Source organism: Balearica regulorum, chromosome 3 (assembly GCF_011004875.1).
Source record: "Balearica regulorum gibbericeps isolate bBalReg1 chromosome 3, bBalReg1.pri, whole genome shotgun sequence".
Lineage (NCBI taxonomy): Eukaryota > Metazoa > Chordata > Aves > Gruiformes > Gruidae > Balearica > Balearica regulorum.
In genome coordinates, this window is record NC_046186.1 from 82858263 (window position 1) to 82875118 (window position 16856).

General features: G+C 44.2%; 1 protein-coding gene across 3 annotated transcripts in view; it reads left to right on the forward strand.

The window, feature by feature from the left end:
- The window catches only part of SLC35F3 (solute carrier family 35 member F3), a 181720-nt gene that overhangs the window by 101136 nt on the left and 63728 nt on the right, over nt 1–16856 (forward strand). The window contains exon 1 of one of the 3 annotated variants that reach the window (XM_075748707.1): nt 13726–13949. The exons of the other annotated variants lie outside the window; for them this stretch is intronic. Within the exon in view, the coding sequence (XP_075604822.1) occupies nt 13874–13949 (76 nt within the window). The 5' untranslated portion in view covers nt 13726–13873. Of the gene's footprint in view, nt 1–13725; nt 13950–16856 lie in introns of those variants that run through there. 3 annotated transcript variants of the gene reach the window in all.

Genomic DNA, 16856 nt, shown 5'->3' on the forward strand with positions numbered 1-16856 from the left:
ACACTAACATTTACAACATCTTTGGTGACTTTGAGTGACTTCCCCTGAAGCAGAGAAAACGATTTTGAAACTACAAACTATCTGGAAGTGAGACCAGGCTGCCTGAACTTGTTATGCAGCTCTGCACACTGAAATGCAGTCGTTTTGCTGGTAATGCAATAGGACGTGGTATCTCTTCAGTTAAAAACTCTTTTTAGGACATTCTGTTGCAAATGAAATAAACAATAGTACAAGAGATAAAAATCACTGTGAAATAAAATATCCAGGGTTTTTTTCACTTTGTATGCAATGACCCAGGAAGGGAATGATAGGTGGAAATGGAATATCCACACCACAGGTTTTTTCAACGAATGTAAGCTGCTGAACAGTAATTCTGGTGGCATTCAATGACTACAGCTTGTGATGAACAGATGACACTTTTGTTTATGGGTGAATTGTTTAAGATTCTCCCTGATTAGCAATAAAATATGACAAAGTTATGTTTGATAAGATGTAGGGGAGATAAGGATGTAGTGAGATAAAAACATATAGCTTGGCTTAATGCTAATGTACTCACAATGATGAGATAGAATGTCATTATCAAGGTGTTGGAGTAGTTGTATGATCCTCTACAAGATAAAGAAGGCTGCTTTTTAAGCAAAAGGACTTAAACCAATCCTACTGCTTGGGGATTTAGACAGCAATAAGACATTAACTGGCAGTTCAATTGGGTAAAGCTTAATGTATGCGGTATAGATTGACTAAAGTGCAAACAGTTTATTTTCTTATCTTTATGTATATTATACACTGCCAGAGGGGAGAGAGTAGGGTCAGAACTCTTTAAAATATATAGCATTAACTGAGATGAAGCAGTGACTATTATTATTATTATTATTATTATTGTTATTCTTGTTTTACATACACTGAAACATAGAAGTTAAGGGCCCCATTTCATCTAAATGTATGCTTTTAAAAGCTAGAGTTGTAGTTTGGGGGATTTCTCTGTAGTGCTGCTGCAGTTGATGGGAAGAGACTGACCTAAGGGATCCATATCTGGATCTTGTCCAGACAGCAGATACATACTTATTTTTTAAAGTAACTTTCAAGTAAATTTTTACACTCCTAAAACAATGAAATGGATGCAAGGTATCAGTGAATATCATTTTGGATGCTGTTTTGGACTGAGCTCTGTTGCAAATTATTTCAGCAAAGCCCACTTGCACTCCCAACATTTGCCTTGTTAGTATTTCATGTCCTCCCTTTCTGTAGCCTTAATTGCACTAATAAGTTCTGTATGCATCTGCCTGTCTTCTGCTCTTGGATTGTTATCTTCAGCTGATGCCCTGTTTGCTTTGTCAGACACGAAAGTATCATTCAAAAAAATGTCTCCCACAGATACGCCTCCTATGACCTTATTTCACACAGTGATTGTATGAGTAGGTCTTAAATGCTGGGATGACAAAAACCATTCTGAGTTCCTGGTTAACAAAACCAAGGGTCTTTCCTCCTGTTTGACTGGCAAGAACTTATCTCAAGCTTAGTCATGCAGTGGCCTTAGCTCCTTGTAGATTTAAAGCTGTGTTTTGATTCTTTCATGTGTCTAACGCAAGCCTTCCAGGCATGGTTCTCTTCTCTGCTCCGTTGTTCATCCAAACAATCTGGAAAAGAGCACAAGTTTTTTGATGGGAAAAAGAAACCAAGAAAAAGCTTGTCAACTCCCATATATAATATTCTGCCTGGGGACTATATATGTTTTTTCAATTAGGGTTTCTAAGGTTCCTTTAAATGCACTAGCTATACCCGATACAGTGATTAAAGGCTTCAGCAAATAGGGCCTGAGAGGTCTTATAACCTTCCAATCTCCTATAAATGCATTTCCTCACTGATCTGCCCTTCTTTTCTTTATGCGTTTGTTGTTGTTGTTGTTTTAATCCTGTCTAGAAAGTCAATCCTGGAGAAATGCCATTAGTGGGGGAAAGACTGAGCAAACAGCAAGTCTTATGTTTACTTCTGATGAAGTTCTGGCTTATTCCTAGAGGTGTCTGAAAGAACCAGAGAGCCTGGACTCAGTCTAAAGCTTTATGTTTTAGATCTCCATGCAATACTCAGTTTGTTTTACTTTTTGCACTGGGAATGCTAATATCCAAGCCAGGTTTAAATTGACACTAGTGAATTATTTCTTTTCAGTGAGTTACTACGTGAAACAGCTCCTAGTTATTTGCAAGGTGTTTTATACATAGTTAATTGGAAAAGAGATTGCTTGGCATTTGTGCTATTTATTTCCATTAGGTGGTATGGGACCTAGATTTACGTGTCAAAGCTTTGAGGAACTGTGTGTGGCATTGCTGAAGGCTTTAGACTGTTCTGTGAAAGAAAAGCAGTTGAAGAAATATATGCTGCTGCCTAAATTATTACACACATCTGAATAACAAGGCCCCAGCCGCATTTGCCTCCTGCCTGTAACTGCAATAAAAGGTACTTGTAATTTTAATTACTTAGAGCAAAATTCAAGTGATTTGTTAATATCAACAGAACCCTAGGACAGAATTATAGTAAAGTTTTATATACACTCGGAGGAATGCTGGTGGAAATAATATGCAAGATATAAATCTCCTTTCCTGCTGCTTCACAGTTCAGTGGAAGTTAACCTGAGATCCAGACCTACATCTACTAGAAGTGGGAAAGGGAAGAGGAGCACAAACAGCCACCTCAGGGGGAAAATTTCATTGTTCCAGATCTCTGGAGAATGATTCTGCCATCAGAGCAGAGGCTGGAGCCTCCCTAATGGAGGTTCAGTGCAGGTGAGAGAGAGATGGACAGGCCCTCTCTTGCCCTCAAGTCCCTTATCCTGCCATCATCCAGGCATCTGTCCAGTTCCTAGCAAAGATCAGAGCACGCCTCATCCTGCTCTAAGTGACGCCAGAAGCTGGTGTTCTAGGGTTATGTTAAGACCGTAGGGCACCAGCCAGGGGAGCCTCAGATGAAGTGCCACTCTCCACGATTCCTGCTTCGTACCCACGTGCCATCCAGCAAACACTCCTGTGGCAATATCTGACAGGTTTGCTTTGCGTGACGGATACAAATCAGCTGGATTTTCTGAAGAATTTGTTCTGGTGGCCGCAGTGAAAGGATCAAGCTGCAGCCAAAGAACAAGTTGGGAGTCTCTTTGCACAAGGATACATGTTAACCCCAAACAACACATTACATGCAGGACAAGGAGCCTCCTTGTAATAGAAATCTGTGCTTTCAGTAACCTATTTTTTACTCCAGCTGAAAGGAACAGGATATACTGAATTCCCACACCCTGTCCAAAGCATGCATGGACTTTACTCACGATAGCCAGGTGCTCCAGTTTTTTCAGAATTAACCCAGTATTTGTCTTATTTTTGATTCCAAGTGTGTTTTGTATTTGTCTTCTGATGCTTGCCTCAATTCTTGTCCATCTGTCTTGGGCTTATCCAGTCTGGTGGTCCTCTCTTTCCTTCTCTATCTTGGATATTTCTGCCTAGCACTTTGACCTCTTTTAGCTTTCCCATGGATGCATAACTTCTCGTGACCCTCCCTCCTTCTACTCTATCAGCTAATATTTTTAATTTGTCTACTTTTTAAATTTAGTTTTCTTTTTAGCTGTTTTATTATTACTGTTTTATCAGCAATGACAGTTCCAGTGTTGAGTGCATTGAGTGCAATGGCAAAGTTCCCATTAGTTTAAAAGAAGATTGACTGAGTCATGGGAATGTAAAACCATGTGCATAATCTTATTACAGATATCCCTGGTACTGTTAATTAATGATCCAGATTCATTCCCCAAAAGCATTAACCAAATCCAGTCTAGAAGTTGAGGGATTAATGATAAGCAGCAAAAGGTCTTTATAAAGAGCTGTCTGGTTATTGTGTAAAATACAGGGCTTATAGCATAGAATGGCACATCTTCAGTGCTTACAGCCATTGTCACGTAAGCACGAAACTTAAAGTTTTTACTCCAGCATTTGAAAAAATGGTCATGCCTATTTTAAGAAAATCTGTAGAGATTTAGCAATTACTGGCTAGCAAGAACCCTTTATACCTGCTTTCTTCTCATACTGCAAGACAAAACAGGCAATATCCACCAATGGACATTCACGTCCCAAGGAAGACTGTAGAAATCTCTGCGTTTTGCAACAATATGCAAATTGAAAACTCCTAAAAGTTGGCAGGAACCGAGCTGACAAAGGATAAAAGTTATGTATCATACAGGACCTTCACAAACAGCGCACATACCTTATCTCCAGGTGGATGGGTGGAAAAGAAGATCTCCGTAGTGAATTTGTATGCCATAGTATAGCCCCAGCAAAAAATAGAGAGAAGTACCAGAGTGACTAAGAGAAACCACCACTCCCTCCCTGCTCTTTTCCTGACCTCCTTCACAGACCCTTCGGCTGTGGTTTCCCTATATCTGCTGAAATCAAAGGCAATCTGCTAGATAATCTCATCAACATCTGGTCAGTGTGTATGACATTTTTTAAAGAAAAGCTGGTGTTCGCTGAAATTCCAATCTGAAGAATTAAAAAACCCACAAGGTTTTTTTGCTTATTTTAAACTAAATAAATTCATCTAAGAGAACATAATGTTACAAGCCTGCCTTGTTTGTTCAAAGTATTTCTGTTAGAAAAAAAATTCCAGTTTTCCTCAGACTAATGACTGGTTTTTGAGGGCTACTACAAACATAATGTTACATTCTAAGTAAAAGACCAAATTCAGTCAAATTCGAATTAAAATCAAAAGATTTGCAGGAATGCAAGGTATTGGAGGCAGGTTTTACTCTCTGCTGCCTGTGCGTTCATCTGACATGGCTGCACTGAAATCTGTGGAATTATTCTAGTTTTACACTGTTATAAATCTCCTGACTGTCTCCATGGTCCTTCAAATAAAGTACATCCTTTCCAAAGGGACAGAGCAGCCCTCCTAACTTTCAGACCCAGCTGTAACCTGGAGCAGACAGCTCGTTTCCCATCTTTAACCCCCCTCTCTAATCAAAACTCCCATGGCCTTGAAGCAGCCCAAAGAACTTAAACTTTCTTCATGGTGTTTCCCATGAATATAAGGCAATATACCTTTGCCGTAGGAATTTATCTCACTTTGTATTGTTCAGCAATGCACTTGTGAGGTTAAAGCCATGCAATCTGTAAAGATTCTGAAGCAATTTATAAACACCTAAAATATTAAGAGAGGTACTTTTTGGTCTACAAAATGCTGTTTCACTGTCATTTCAAAAGTTCAGATATAGTGTACGACCTAAAGATTTTAATTACTCTTGCACTAGTGACAAACAGCAGTAACAATACATTCACCTTCTGTGCTAGTAATAAATTCATCCCCTTTATTAAGAAAGGATGATGAATTATAAGTAGAAAGGTTGTTAAATATGCTCCAAGTGTTTAATAACAGTAATGCTTGTCTGTTCTCTGGGCTTTTTATCACAGGACCTCAAAGTAAGTAGCTAAGTTATGTCCCAGGGTACTCATGAGTAACTTGTGGCAGAAACTTAACTCATGCCCTGTGTTACGGTAATGGCAGAGCCTGAAATGGAGTGGGAGGATCGCAATGCCACTGCTCTTAGCACACACCAGTAGGTGCTTTTACATTTTATAATATGCATTCCCATCCCAACATTCTCTCCCTTTTCCTTTTCCCAGTATCCTAGTATTCTTCTAGGAAGCAGACTTATGTTGCTGTCTCATATTATGATAAAATAGCTGGGGCTATAATAGCTCCTTTAATAGCAGGTGAAAAAAGCAAGAGGAGAGGTCCTCAAAACCAGAGAGAAGTAGCCAGTGGGCTCAAGAAGAAGCAATTAGTCTCTCCAAGAGTGGGAGACTGGAGTGATTAGGATTGCAGGGTACAGAAGATATAATTACAAAGCACTTGGTGCTAAAAGGTTCATCCTATATAATGCCTTTTAAATAAAATCTACACATGAAGGAGGAACTCAGTGTGCCAAACCGAACGGTCTCTCTGAGGGCAATCAGCACAGCCACTCACTTTAAGCATTTCAGTGAGAGGTCCCAGGAAAATTAACCTGTTACTTTCAGGGATCTGACTTGCTGCTTCCCGAGGATTAACCCAGAAGCCCGTTCTGCGGGTCCTCACTTGGAACTCCTGTAAGGAGAAGGGCAGACTTGGAAAATTTGGGGAGAAGCTGTGCCTAGGGCATTATTTTTCATTCTCATCTTGAATTCTTCTGGACATAGCACCAATAGCGTGCACAGGCAGCAACATATAATCAGAGAGCAAAGGGTAGGCGAGCTGCAGAGGTGCACAGCTGCTGGATAGCTACAGCAAATTTACTTTGAAGCCGTAAACTGTGAGTTTTAAGATACGTCCAAAAGTCCCAGTAGTAGCTGTTAAGGGGTTTGATGGAAATGAACAATAAATTTTTTTTAAAAAAAAAGGCAGTTGAATGTTTTTTTGTGTTTATTTGTGTAACTATAAGTGGATGTGGCATTCTGTTCGTATTGCAAGCATTTTAGTATTAGCACTGGGAGAAATTTGACAAAGGAAAGTCAGGAAAGAGGAAAGGAAAAGACAGCACAGAAAAAAAGAACAAAAGAAATACTGACATAAAAAGTAAGAAGAAAGACAAAGTGCAGAGTATACAGAAGAGAACAGGAAAAATGTAATTATTTAAAGTGTATAAAATCAGTCTTCCTGGTAAAAGGGCAACACAGGAATCGGTCTGGACCTGCTGGCTCTCACGCATCCTTGGATTTTAGATAGGCAGCAGTTTTCTTCCCAGCAAATCTCTGGGAGGTTATTGCTGTAGGCTGAAACCCTCTCCAGTCCACAGGCCACTGGGAGTGCTTACATCCTACCTAATCCTTGGTTCAAGCAGCTGGCAGTATAACTTAAATTTGACAGTCATCGTGATCTTTATCCCAGAGCACTGACCATAGAAAGGATGACTTGAAATACAGAATAAATTTGCTTGAAAGTGTCTTTACTGTTATTTTCTGAAAGATCTTTGGATGTCCCTTTTTCATTTCATTTGCTGTTCTTTTCCTGCCTGATACTACTTGGGAGGGCAGTGCAGAGTTCTGTAAATATTCAGGTGAGAAGGAGGAAAAAAATTAATTCTGTCTTCAGTTCTCATGGTCTCTGCTTGTGTGTTTGAGGCCGGGAGCGTATCCTTATTTGCTCAGCAATTCTAAAAGAACCTTTTCTTTGAGGACAAAAGCTTGCCTCACAAATTGAACTTTCTTTTCTTTCCGAGCCAGAGTCTGAACAATAGATTTTTTTTTAATCCTGTTTTAGGTTTTAGATTTTTTAATTCTGTTTTCATGTGTTCCAACTTCAGATTTTTTTCACCTATTTTTTTACAATGCTAGAAGTGTGAGCTACTGCCAAACATGGTCTCCTGGCCCTTGCATCTTTACTAGAGGAGTCAGGTCTCCTAAGGTGGGATGTTACAGCAGCAGAGGTCTAACACAGCTTACATGCTGTTTCTGATGGCGGAAAACATGCACAACTACATTTAAATGCACTTCACATCCAGTGCTTTACAAAGACAACTGGCCAGGAGTGGGCTGGTGGTGAAGAATATAGAGGTGATACCCAGTTATTTTTAATACTGTATGTATCCTAGATAATGAGAGGGTTAAGAAATAGTTGTTACTGAATTGTAGGTATTGATGGCATAATGATGTATTTTGTATCATTTGGGGTCATTAAGGTCTCATAGTTAGATAGCATCCCATATGCAAATATGCAAGGAAAAGCAATCGCCTGATAAACCCAGGAGGGTCATTAGAAAAACTGCCAGGCCGTTAGGATATGAGAACGCTATTTTCTCATCTCCAGCCACAACTGCACAGGGAACTGCTAGCTTTGGGAATCGACATCTGAAATGGCTAAAAAGTGATAAGAAACAGAAGGAGGGTTGGTGGAGTTGTCAGGAGCAGCTAGCGAGGAGCAGCTTCTACCAGGCAAAACTGTTGAGCCTGCTGGAGTTCCTGGGGAATGGCAAACTGCAGGAAGACAAATGGGCATCTTAAATGTTTTACTGCTTTATTCCTTTTCAATTTCTCCTGTGTTCCCACCACTAGTGTCGAGAAATGCTATGTATTTAGGTGGTCTGATTGCTGTATTCATCATAGATCACAGCTCCTGAAGGCAAACCTTGCAGGTGCCTCACTGAACCATCACAGTCGCGACACAATGGGTTGTTCCTGAGCCATCTGGTCCAAAAGCGGGCACTTCCCTCAAACTGCAGCTGTAGAGGTGAAGGTCCAGAGCCCATCTGCTGAAGGAGCTACCTGGGCATCATGTAATTGTGACAAGAGCCATGCAAATTGCACTGTATTCGTGGGCCGTTCACCTTTAAACACCTGCTCTCAATCTACTGTTGGCTGTAGGAGAATCGGTGGCCTTCAGAAAATGCGTAGTCTCATATTCCTCCTGCATGTCCATTTTCGAGGAAGTATTGCCCTGGGCTAAGACCAATGCTCATTTCCACTGTGTTGCTGAAGACAATGAAGACTGAGTGACTTTGGAATGCCCTTGACCCCTGGCAGTGTCAGACAGGTTTGAAGCAGCTTGGCAAATATCTGATTCCCTTGTAAAAAGGCTTCGTTCACAAAACTCCACAATCCCCTACCTGCCCATGGGCACTGAATTAACTTTTCTTTAAAATTCAAAGTAACATAAAAATTGACAAAATATTTCCCTTCCAGAATGTGGTTAAGACATGAATGTTTCCTGTCAAAATCCTAAAGCATGAGTCTGAAAATTAAAGTTATATAGTCCAGTATTGAAACTCTGAGACTTAAACCAGGTTTTTTTTATTAAATTTTGTGGAATCCACCAGGATTATTTAAAATGCAGCTGTTCTTTATGCTGTCTCTTCCAGTAATGCTTACAGCAGTTATAAACAGAAGGTTAAAAAAACGATGAGGAAGACATTCTCACCAGGACTTTGGATCCGTGTCTAGGAACTGTTGGATATATGGTCATATATACAATCTGCAGCTTTTATGGACACCTCAGATTTGACTGTTATCTGTAGTGCTGTGTATCTGATGAAATTTGGAGAGAAGGCACTCAGGTATAGCGGTAATTCTTCAGCACTCTCTGTTCAGTGCAGTCTGATGAGCACCTCTAGCCAGGCAGGTTTTAATCCTTCCTCTTCCCTTCACTGCCTTGTTCTGTGAATTAAAGACATGATACCAAAAGTAAAACTGAACTGTTTTGGAATAGGGAAAATTGGAAAGACGTTGTCCTTACAGCTAGGCTAATATTGCAGAGAAAGACTATGCAAATTTGACAAAAATGTATATTTGTTCTGAGTGGAGGATAGTTGTGAATGTAGATGTGCAAACAGAATAGTGGCGGATGGTCACCAGACAGCATATCGAAATGCAGATTTCAGAATGATTGCAGGACAGCAAACATCACTTCCAAAATAGTTGTTATTTGTGTTGGAAATGTCAGTTTGACATCTATGGTTTTTTAGTTGGTAAATAAAAAAAGGTATTAGATGGTAGCCAGACAAAACTAACACACCATTCAAGTAGAACAAGCTCCTCACAAATAAACTAATAATTATTTGTGGAGAATATTCACCAAATAACTTCAAATAAATTAGAGGAAAGGAAGATCTGTTCCTGACAGATTGTGGGCAGTGTAGGTTTCATGCATGTATTTGACTCCTGGCAGATTAATTCATTTTGGCATGAGATGGAGCTCTATTAGGAAATTGGCTACACAAGTAGAAGTCCACACTCAATTTCCTTTAGGGTTGCTAAGCACAACAATTATTGCCCTCAGTGGTAAGGCAAGCACTTAAATTAATAAATGTCCTATCAATGAGTACACTAAATACAAAAATGTCTGAACTGGAAAAATACCAAGTGTCCATGTTACCAACTGGGCACGTTTTTCACATTGGTTAAACAAGCTAGCTAATAGGATATAAGTCAAAGGTTGTAGCACACATAACTATGAGAATTTAGTTTTGTCTTGAATCTACCTTTCTATGTCAATGAGAAATCTTTCAGAAAAGTGGTGATGATACATGAGCTTAAAAGCAGTATGATGCTGCTCATATATAAGTTTATGTGTAAAAATCCTAACCCAGTGACCATAACTCCTTAATCTAAAATGAAGAAGGGTAACTGTAACAAAACCAGTTCCATCAAACTACAAATTCTACAAATTCTTCAAACTAGGCAAATTTTAACTATGTCATCCTGGATTTTTAATCCAACCATGCCTTTTTCACATGAAGTATCCTTGCTCTTGATTGGAAATGAAAGTCTGCTTTCTCCAGTTTTCCAGCTTTGAGAATTTCCTCGCCCCATTTGTAAGCTCTCTCCAGCCCAGACATCCGCCAGCGTCTCCTCTGTTGCCCCTTGAATACTGGAGTGGCGTTGTAAAGGAAAAAAGCCATAAATTTGACTTGAAATTTTACCCTGAGTGCATCAGTTTTGCATTGCTTATACTGTAAGATGCTCACTGTAAATTAAATTAAGTGTAATCCAGAAGCAAATGTGTTAAGGCTTAGGGAGGTGGGAAGGCTGCAGCGTGATACAAGTTACAGAAAGTAACGAGCCTGCTGCCAAATGCAGCTCTCACTGTAGAGCCCCTGGAATACAGTCCTCAGGCACCCTAGTCTTCACTAAATAAACACAACTTCTTGTTATTGAGTTATGTGGCTGATATTTTTATGCACAGTGTAAGACAGGGGCCTAGTGTGGATCTCTGGTGTGTGCCTGAAGGGCAGCAAGAGAAGTCAGAGGCTGACAGAGTTAAAATGCTCTGGCATCAGGGTCGAGCAGAGCCATGTGAGACTGCCTCAGCCCCAATTAGCTGCACTTCACACACGCCTTCCGCAAAAGATTTCCCAAGGCCCGCGAGTGGTTGGATGTCCTGTCCCCACTTTGAAACCAGGCTTAACTGGAGACTAATTGCCCTCAGTACCTTTGAAAGCTTCTCTGGTGTGACTAAACTGAACACTGAGGAGGGGAGGCTTGAGCGCTGTGATCGTGCGAAGCATCATCAGAAGAGGGAGGAGGACGGGAGGTTGGAAGGCTTGGATGCCTCCTCGCTCTCTCACAGCACCAGCCAGCAGAGGTGCGCCAGTCTCTGCTAAGCAGCGCGCTTGGACACCAGCCTCATCTAGGCAAGCAGAGGTCCAGCCCGCCTCGGGGGATCATTACTGCCAGCCAAGGCTTTGATGTTTCGAGTTCTAGGCTTAAATAAAACATTGCAAGCCTGAAACATATTAACAACTCTACGAATCCTGCAACATTAAATAGGTGCAGAGTTAAAACAACATGCCATCAAAAAAAAAGAATTGTCTTGTTTTCACTGTGATTCTCTAGGTGAGCAGCACCATCATCCAAGTAAAATAATGTACTTACTGTGTCTTTCCTTTAAAAATTACGAGAGCATAAACCTTGCAGAAAGAAAAGAGTATAAGTGCCCAGCAACAAAGACTTTTTAATAAATATCATTTTAATTCTTATGAATGTCCCATTAATTACAAGATACAGCCAGTTGAGAAGTCTGATTGTCCTGCCTTGCACAGCCATTTACCTCTAGGAAAAGTAGGTGAAATTTGGATGTAAAATGCTGATTTTAAGTTTGCTGCTTACATAGCAAAGGCTCAGATGATCCTGGAAGGTAAGCTCATAGCAGAAGCCAGCCAAGGTTGTCTGTGTTCTGTTCTTCACTGGTGTTACCTGGTCATCTGAATCTGAGGGATTCACTTAAATTCTGTGGCTGTATTTTACTCACCAGTGAGCCTGAAGTTTCTTCACAGAGGCAGTATAAAATGAATTAACATTTTATAACATGCTTTGAAATCCTTAGATAAAAGGCACTGCAACATTGCAAAATATTCCATGGACAGAACCGTCTGAGGTGAGATTTGCCTCTTTTTATGTAACTTCTTCCAAAGATCAGAAACTGATTGGACTCCAAGACGAAATAGTGCAGTGAAACAAGATGGACCCATGGTTCCTAACATGCCTATGATCTGTAACATCACAGGAAACCGAATGGATCAGATAATTCTATTAAGGCCTGGAAATAACCATGAAAGCCTTTTTTTTTTTTTTTTTTTTTAATTTTTGACCAAGACAAGCTTTTGTGGTCTTAGCACTGAGCACATGAATATACTCTCCTGAAGGATCACTCTGAAAGGAACCTAATGATTTTTTTCATAAAGCTCATCCCAAAGGCTGACATGGAAGAGTCATAGGAAATGCCAACCACTCCTGAGCTTCATCAGGCTGCGGATCGCCAGATGAGACCTGTGCAAACTAACAGTCCAGACCTGACCCACCGAGAAATCTCGCCTCTTACATACAGAGAGCTGACCGCCCGGCACAAGGAAGGTGGTGTTTTCCCACGGTTTGCTAAACAGTCTGTCGGGGCTGCTTTTCAATAGCTAGTATTTATATAACTAACAAATACTTTGGAATGTTTGTGGAGTATTGATGGCTGCCTGGTCTTGTTTGCAAAGTACACTCATTTTAATTTTACCAAATCTTAAGAAATGTTGAGTATGTGCGTCTTTGTCTGCTGCTGCATCTCATATCTGAACCTGGTAAATGTGCCAAGTGTTTTCATATCCACAGAAGAAATCACTAGGAGTAAAGGGTGCTGAGCTCACCATGCTCAGCATCTTGTGAAAGCTGATTCTTTGCTTATAGAGATATAATATTTTTTACATGTTTCATATTCATTTATTAGAATCTGTTCTCTCCTGGATCCACTTGCATTAAGCCTTGTTAATTAATATCAGTTAGAGTTTTGCATATCAACAGAAGGGTAAATCTACCACACATTGTTGGTATGTCATGACTGGGAGTCTTAATTATTTGTGGGTAAGAAAAAAACCCAAAACCTCATCGTGAAAAAGTTGCTACATACATGCAGCATCCAGTTGTGAAATGCCACTTTTAATCTAACTTGTGTGTAGGTATGGAGGTATTTTGCTTCATGCCTCAAAAAGAAGTTGGTAGGCTGTGTTAAGAAAGCTGTAGAGCATGCTACTGCAAGTATTGGAATATTATTGATAAATCAATGGTGTGTCCTCATCTTGAATGCTGTGTCTGATTTTGGTCTCCCTCTTAGAAAGGACACAGCAGGAACAGAAAAGGCTGTGGAAAGGAAGGTAGAAATTAGTAAAGGCACGGGTGAAAATCGACAGAGAGCAGTGACTGGACTTGAAGGAGAATAAAGGAGGGATATAATACGGGCAAATAAAAAAATGGTTTCAAGAGTGTAAATTATGCTTTCCCGTAAGACAGTAAGAAGGAACCGAAGCAGACCGTGAAAAGCCAGGAGCCCTTTGCCGGCGGTGCAGTAGCCCCGCTGAATTCACCGCCCGCAGAAATCGCCGGGGCCGGGAGCCCGGCTCTCTCCGGGAAGCCCCGGCACACCGGCGGGGAGCGGGAGCGGTGTCCGCAGCCGCATTACGGTCCGGGCTCCCTGCGTGCTCTGCCCGAGCGGCGCCCGGGAAGGCTCCCGCGGCCCCGGAGCAGCAGGCACGCCGCGGACCGGCGCTCCGAGGCCGGACCGCGGGGCAGGCGGCTCCCGGGGGCTCGGCAGCTCCCCTCGCCGCGGCGTCCGGGCGCCACCCCCCTCTCGACCCCGGTGGGGGGGGGGGGGGGGCGGCCCCGGGAGCCCTGGGGGCGGGCGGGGGGGGGCCGTGCCGGTGACGTCGGGTTTGCAGCAGCCCCGAGCGGCAGCGGGCGGGCGGGCGAGCCCCAGCCCCCGCCGCCGCCCGGTGCTGCGGCAGAGGGCGGCGGGCCGGGAGCCGTACCGGGGGGAGCGCCGCCGAGGAGGGCTCCGGCGGCGCCAGGATGTAGGCGCGGGGCGGCGGGGAGCTGCCGCCGGCGACGGGCTCGCCATGAAGAAGCACTCGGCCAGGGTGGCCCCCCTCAGCGCTTGCAACAGCCCCGTCCTCACCCTTACCAAAGTGGAAGGTAAAAGATGACGGCTGGGAGCGGGACGGGGGTACCGCCGCCGGGGTATCCCGGGGAGACCGGGTGCCGCGACGGGGGATGCTCCGAGGCCACCGGGTAGCGCGACGGGGGATGCTCCGGGGCGACTGGGTACCGCGACAGGGATGCTCCGGGGCGACCAAGTGCGGTGCCGGCGGCGGGGGGAGCTGAGCGACCCGTGGGCGGGCGGCGGGGGTCCCCGCCGCCCGCCCACGGGTCGCTCAGCTCCCCCCCGCTGCCGGGCATCACCGGCGCCCACCCCTGTCCTCCGCCTCACTCTGCTCCAGCTCTTTCCTCCCCCACGCTCCAGAGGCAGAGCTCCTCTCCCGGAGCTCCCCTCGGGGCCCTGGAGCAGCCCTCAAGCCCCTGGGCAAGTACCAGGTGGGAGCTCTGGCAGGAGGGAGGGTGCTGGGCAGGTTTGACCCCCGATGGGAGGGACACTGCCCCGTATCCCAGCCATCTGTCCTCACCTCAGGTTGCCAACCCAGCTGCATGATAGCGGAGGGGTTGGGGATCTGTGGCTAGGAGGGACATTATGAGCCCAACAGCAGTAGGGGGGTTGGCAGACCTTCAGGGACCATGGGGACCTTTGGAGACTTTCAGGGATCCTAGCTGGGAACCTTGAAAAGGGCAGCGATGTGCTCAGGGGGATCTCCCAGAGAGCTCTAAGATCTGGGCATAGCTAGTGGGGAAGTCTGGGGCGAGGAGTTGCGATCTTTGGTAGAAACCTGTAGGCCATGTCCTAGAGAGGCAGACCAGGTGAGATGGAGGGAGTGATGTGGAGGCAGGTGGAACATAGGAGGGCACAGGTCAGGAAGAGAAGCCCATCTGAGGGGTGGATATGGAGCTCAGTTCCTGAAGGAAGGGCAAAGAGGCAGCCACTGTTTTGACAAATGTGGTAGCTGGTTGAAAGAATGGGGTTGGTGAGAGGAAAAAGGTTGGCTGAGAGGAATGGAGGCAGGAGAGGCAGAAAGGGATGAGCAAGATGAGTAAAGAGGAAGAATGACTCAAAAAAGGGAATGATTGAACAGTAAGAGGTAAAATATGAATTTGAGACTCCATAGAAAGCTCATGAAAAAGAAAAAAAAGTAATATTGAAAAGCTGAGGAACAAAGAAAGGAAAAGAAAAAATGGTAGCAATAGCTCTGTGGAGGAGAAAGAGAGAAAATGCAGAAATGCCGAAGAGGGGGAAAGGAACTAAAATCAGCAAGTAAAAGTGGAAAAGAAGGAGTACCTGAAGGTTATTATTTCAGTTCACGGAGAATACAGCTGTTGCATTCATCCAACAAAAAAAAAACCACCTGCTGTAGAGATAGGAAAAGGGATCTCAGTTTTCTGACCAAAAGAAGAGCAAGTCTGATCTTCATTACACAATAAATACAATAAATAAAAGCCCTTGGAGTTAGCCCCATGCCCAGCAGACTGTTTCTCTCAAGGTTTGCGTTGGAGGCTCCTCTGGGCAGGGAGCACGTCTCCCTTTCTTTTGGTGCACTGCACATGCTTTATGAATCATAAATAATAATAACCCACCAGGTTCCAGCTTTGAAATGTGGGTCATCTCATTCCTCTTCTACCAGTTCAAATACAGTTTATTACCTACCTTATATAGAAACAGAAGCAGTGCAGTCTTTCCCTGTGCCATAAAATTGAATCCTTTCAAGCATTTCCATCTCCACTCTGCACACCAGCTCTCAGATACCCTATCGCTGCCCACCAGGGATTTTGTTGATCTAGTTGGACCTTTTCTTCTTGTGGTGAGTTGACCCTGGCTGGAGGCCAGGTGCCCACCAAAGCCACTCTATGACTCCCCTCCTCAGCTGGGCAGGGCAGAGAAAATACAATGGAAAGCTCATGGGTCAAGATAAGCACAGGGAGAGATCACTCACCAGTTACTGTCACAGGAAAAACAGACTCAACTTGGGGAAAATTAAATTTATTACCAATCAAATCAGAGTAGAGTAATGAGAAATAAAAAGTAAATCTTAAAACACCTCTCCCTACCTCTCGCTTCTTCCCAGGCTCAACTTCAGTCCTGATTTCTCTACCTCCCCCCCCCCGCAGCAGCACAGGGGGATGGGAAATGGGGCTTGTGGTCAGTCCATCACACGTTGTCTCTGCCGCTCCTTCCTCCTCACGGGGAGGACTCCTCACACTCTTCCCCTGCTCGAACGTGGGGTCCCTCCCACAGGAGACAGTCCTCCACCAACTTCTCCAATGTGAGTCCTTCCCATGGGCTGCAGTTCTTCACCAGCTGCTCCAGCGTGGGTCTCTCCCACGGGGTGCAGTCCTTCAGGAGCAGACTGCTCCAGCGTGGGTCCCCCACAGGGTCACAAGTCCTGCCAGCAAACCTGCTCTGGCGTGGGCTCCTCTCTCCATGGGTCCACAGGTCCTGCCAGGAGCCTCCTCCAGCACGGGCTTCCCATGGGGTCACAGCCTCCTTCGGGCATCCACCTGCTCCAGCGTGGGGTCCTCCACAGGCTGCAGGTGGAATCTCTGCTCCACCATCATCTTCCATGGGCTGCAGGGGGACAGCCTGCCTCACCATGGGCTTCTCCATGGGCTGCAGGGAAATCTCTGCTCTGGTGCCTGGAGCACCTCCTCCCCCTCCTTCTTCACTGACCTGGGTGTCTGCAGAGCTGTTCCTCTCACATCTTCTCACTCCTTTCTCCAGCTGCAATTGCTCTTTTTGTTGCACAGGTTTTTCTCCCCCTTCTTAACTAGGTTATCCCAGAGGTGCTACCACCTCTGGATGGGTGATGGGCTTGGCCTTGGCCAGTGGTGGGTCCGTCTTGGAGCCAGCTGGCATTGGCTTTATTGGACATGGGGGAAGCTTCTGGCAGGTTCTCACAGAAGCCACCCCTGTATCCCCCCTGCTACCAAAACCTTGCT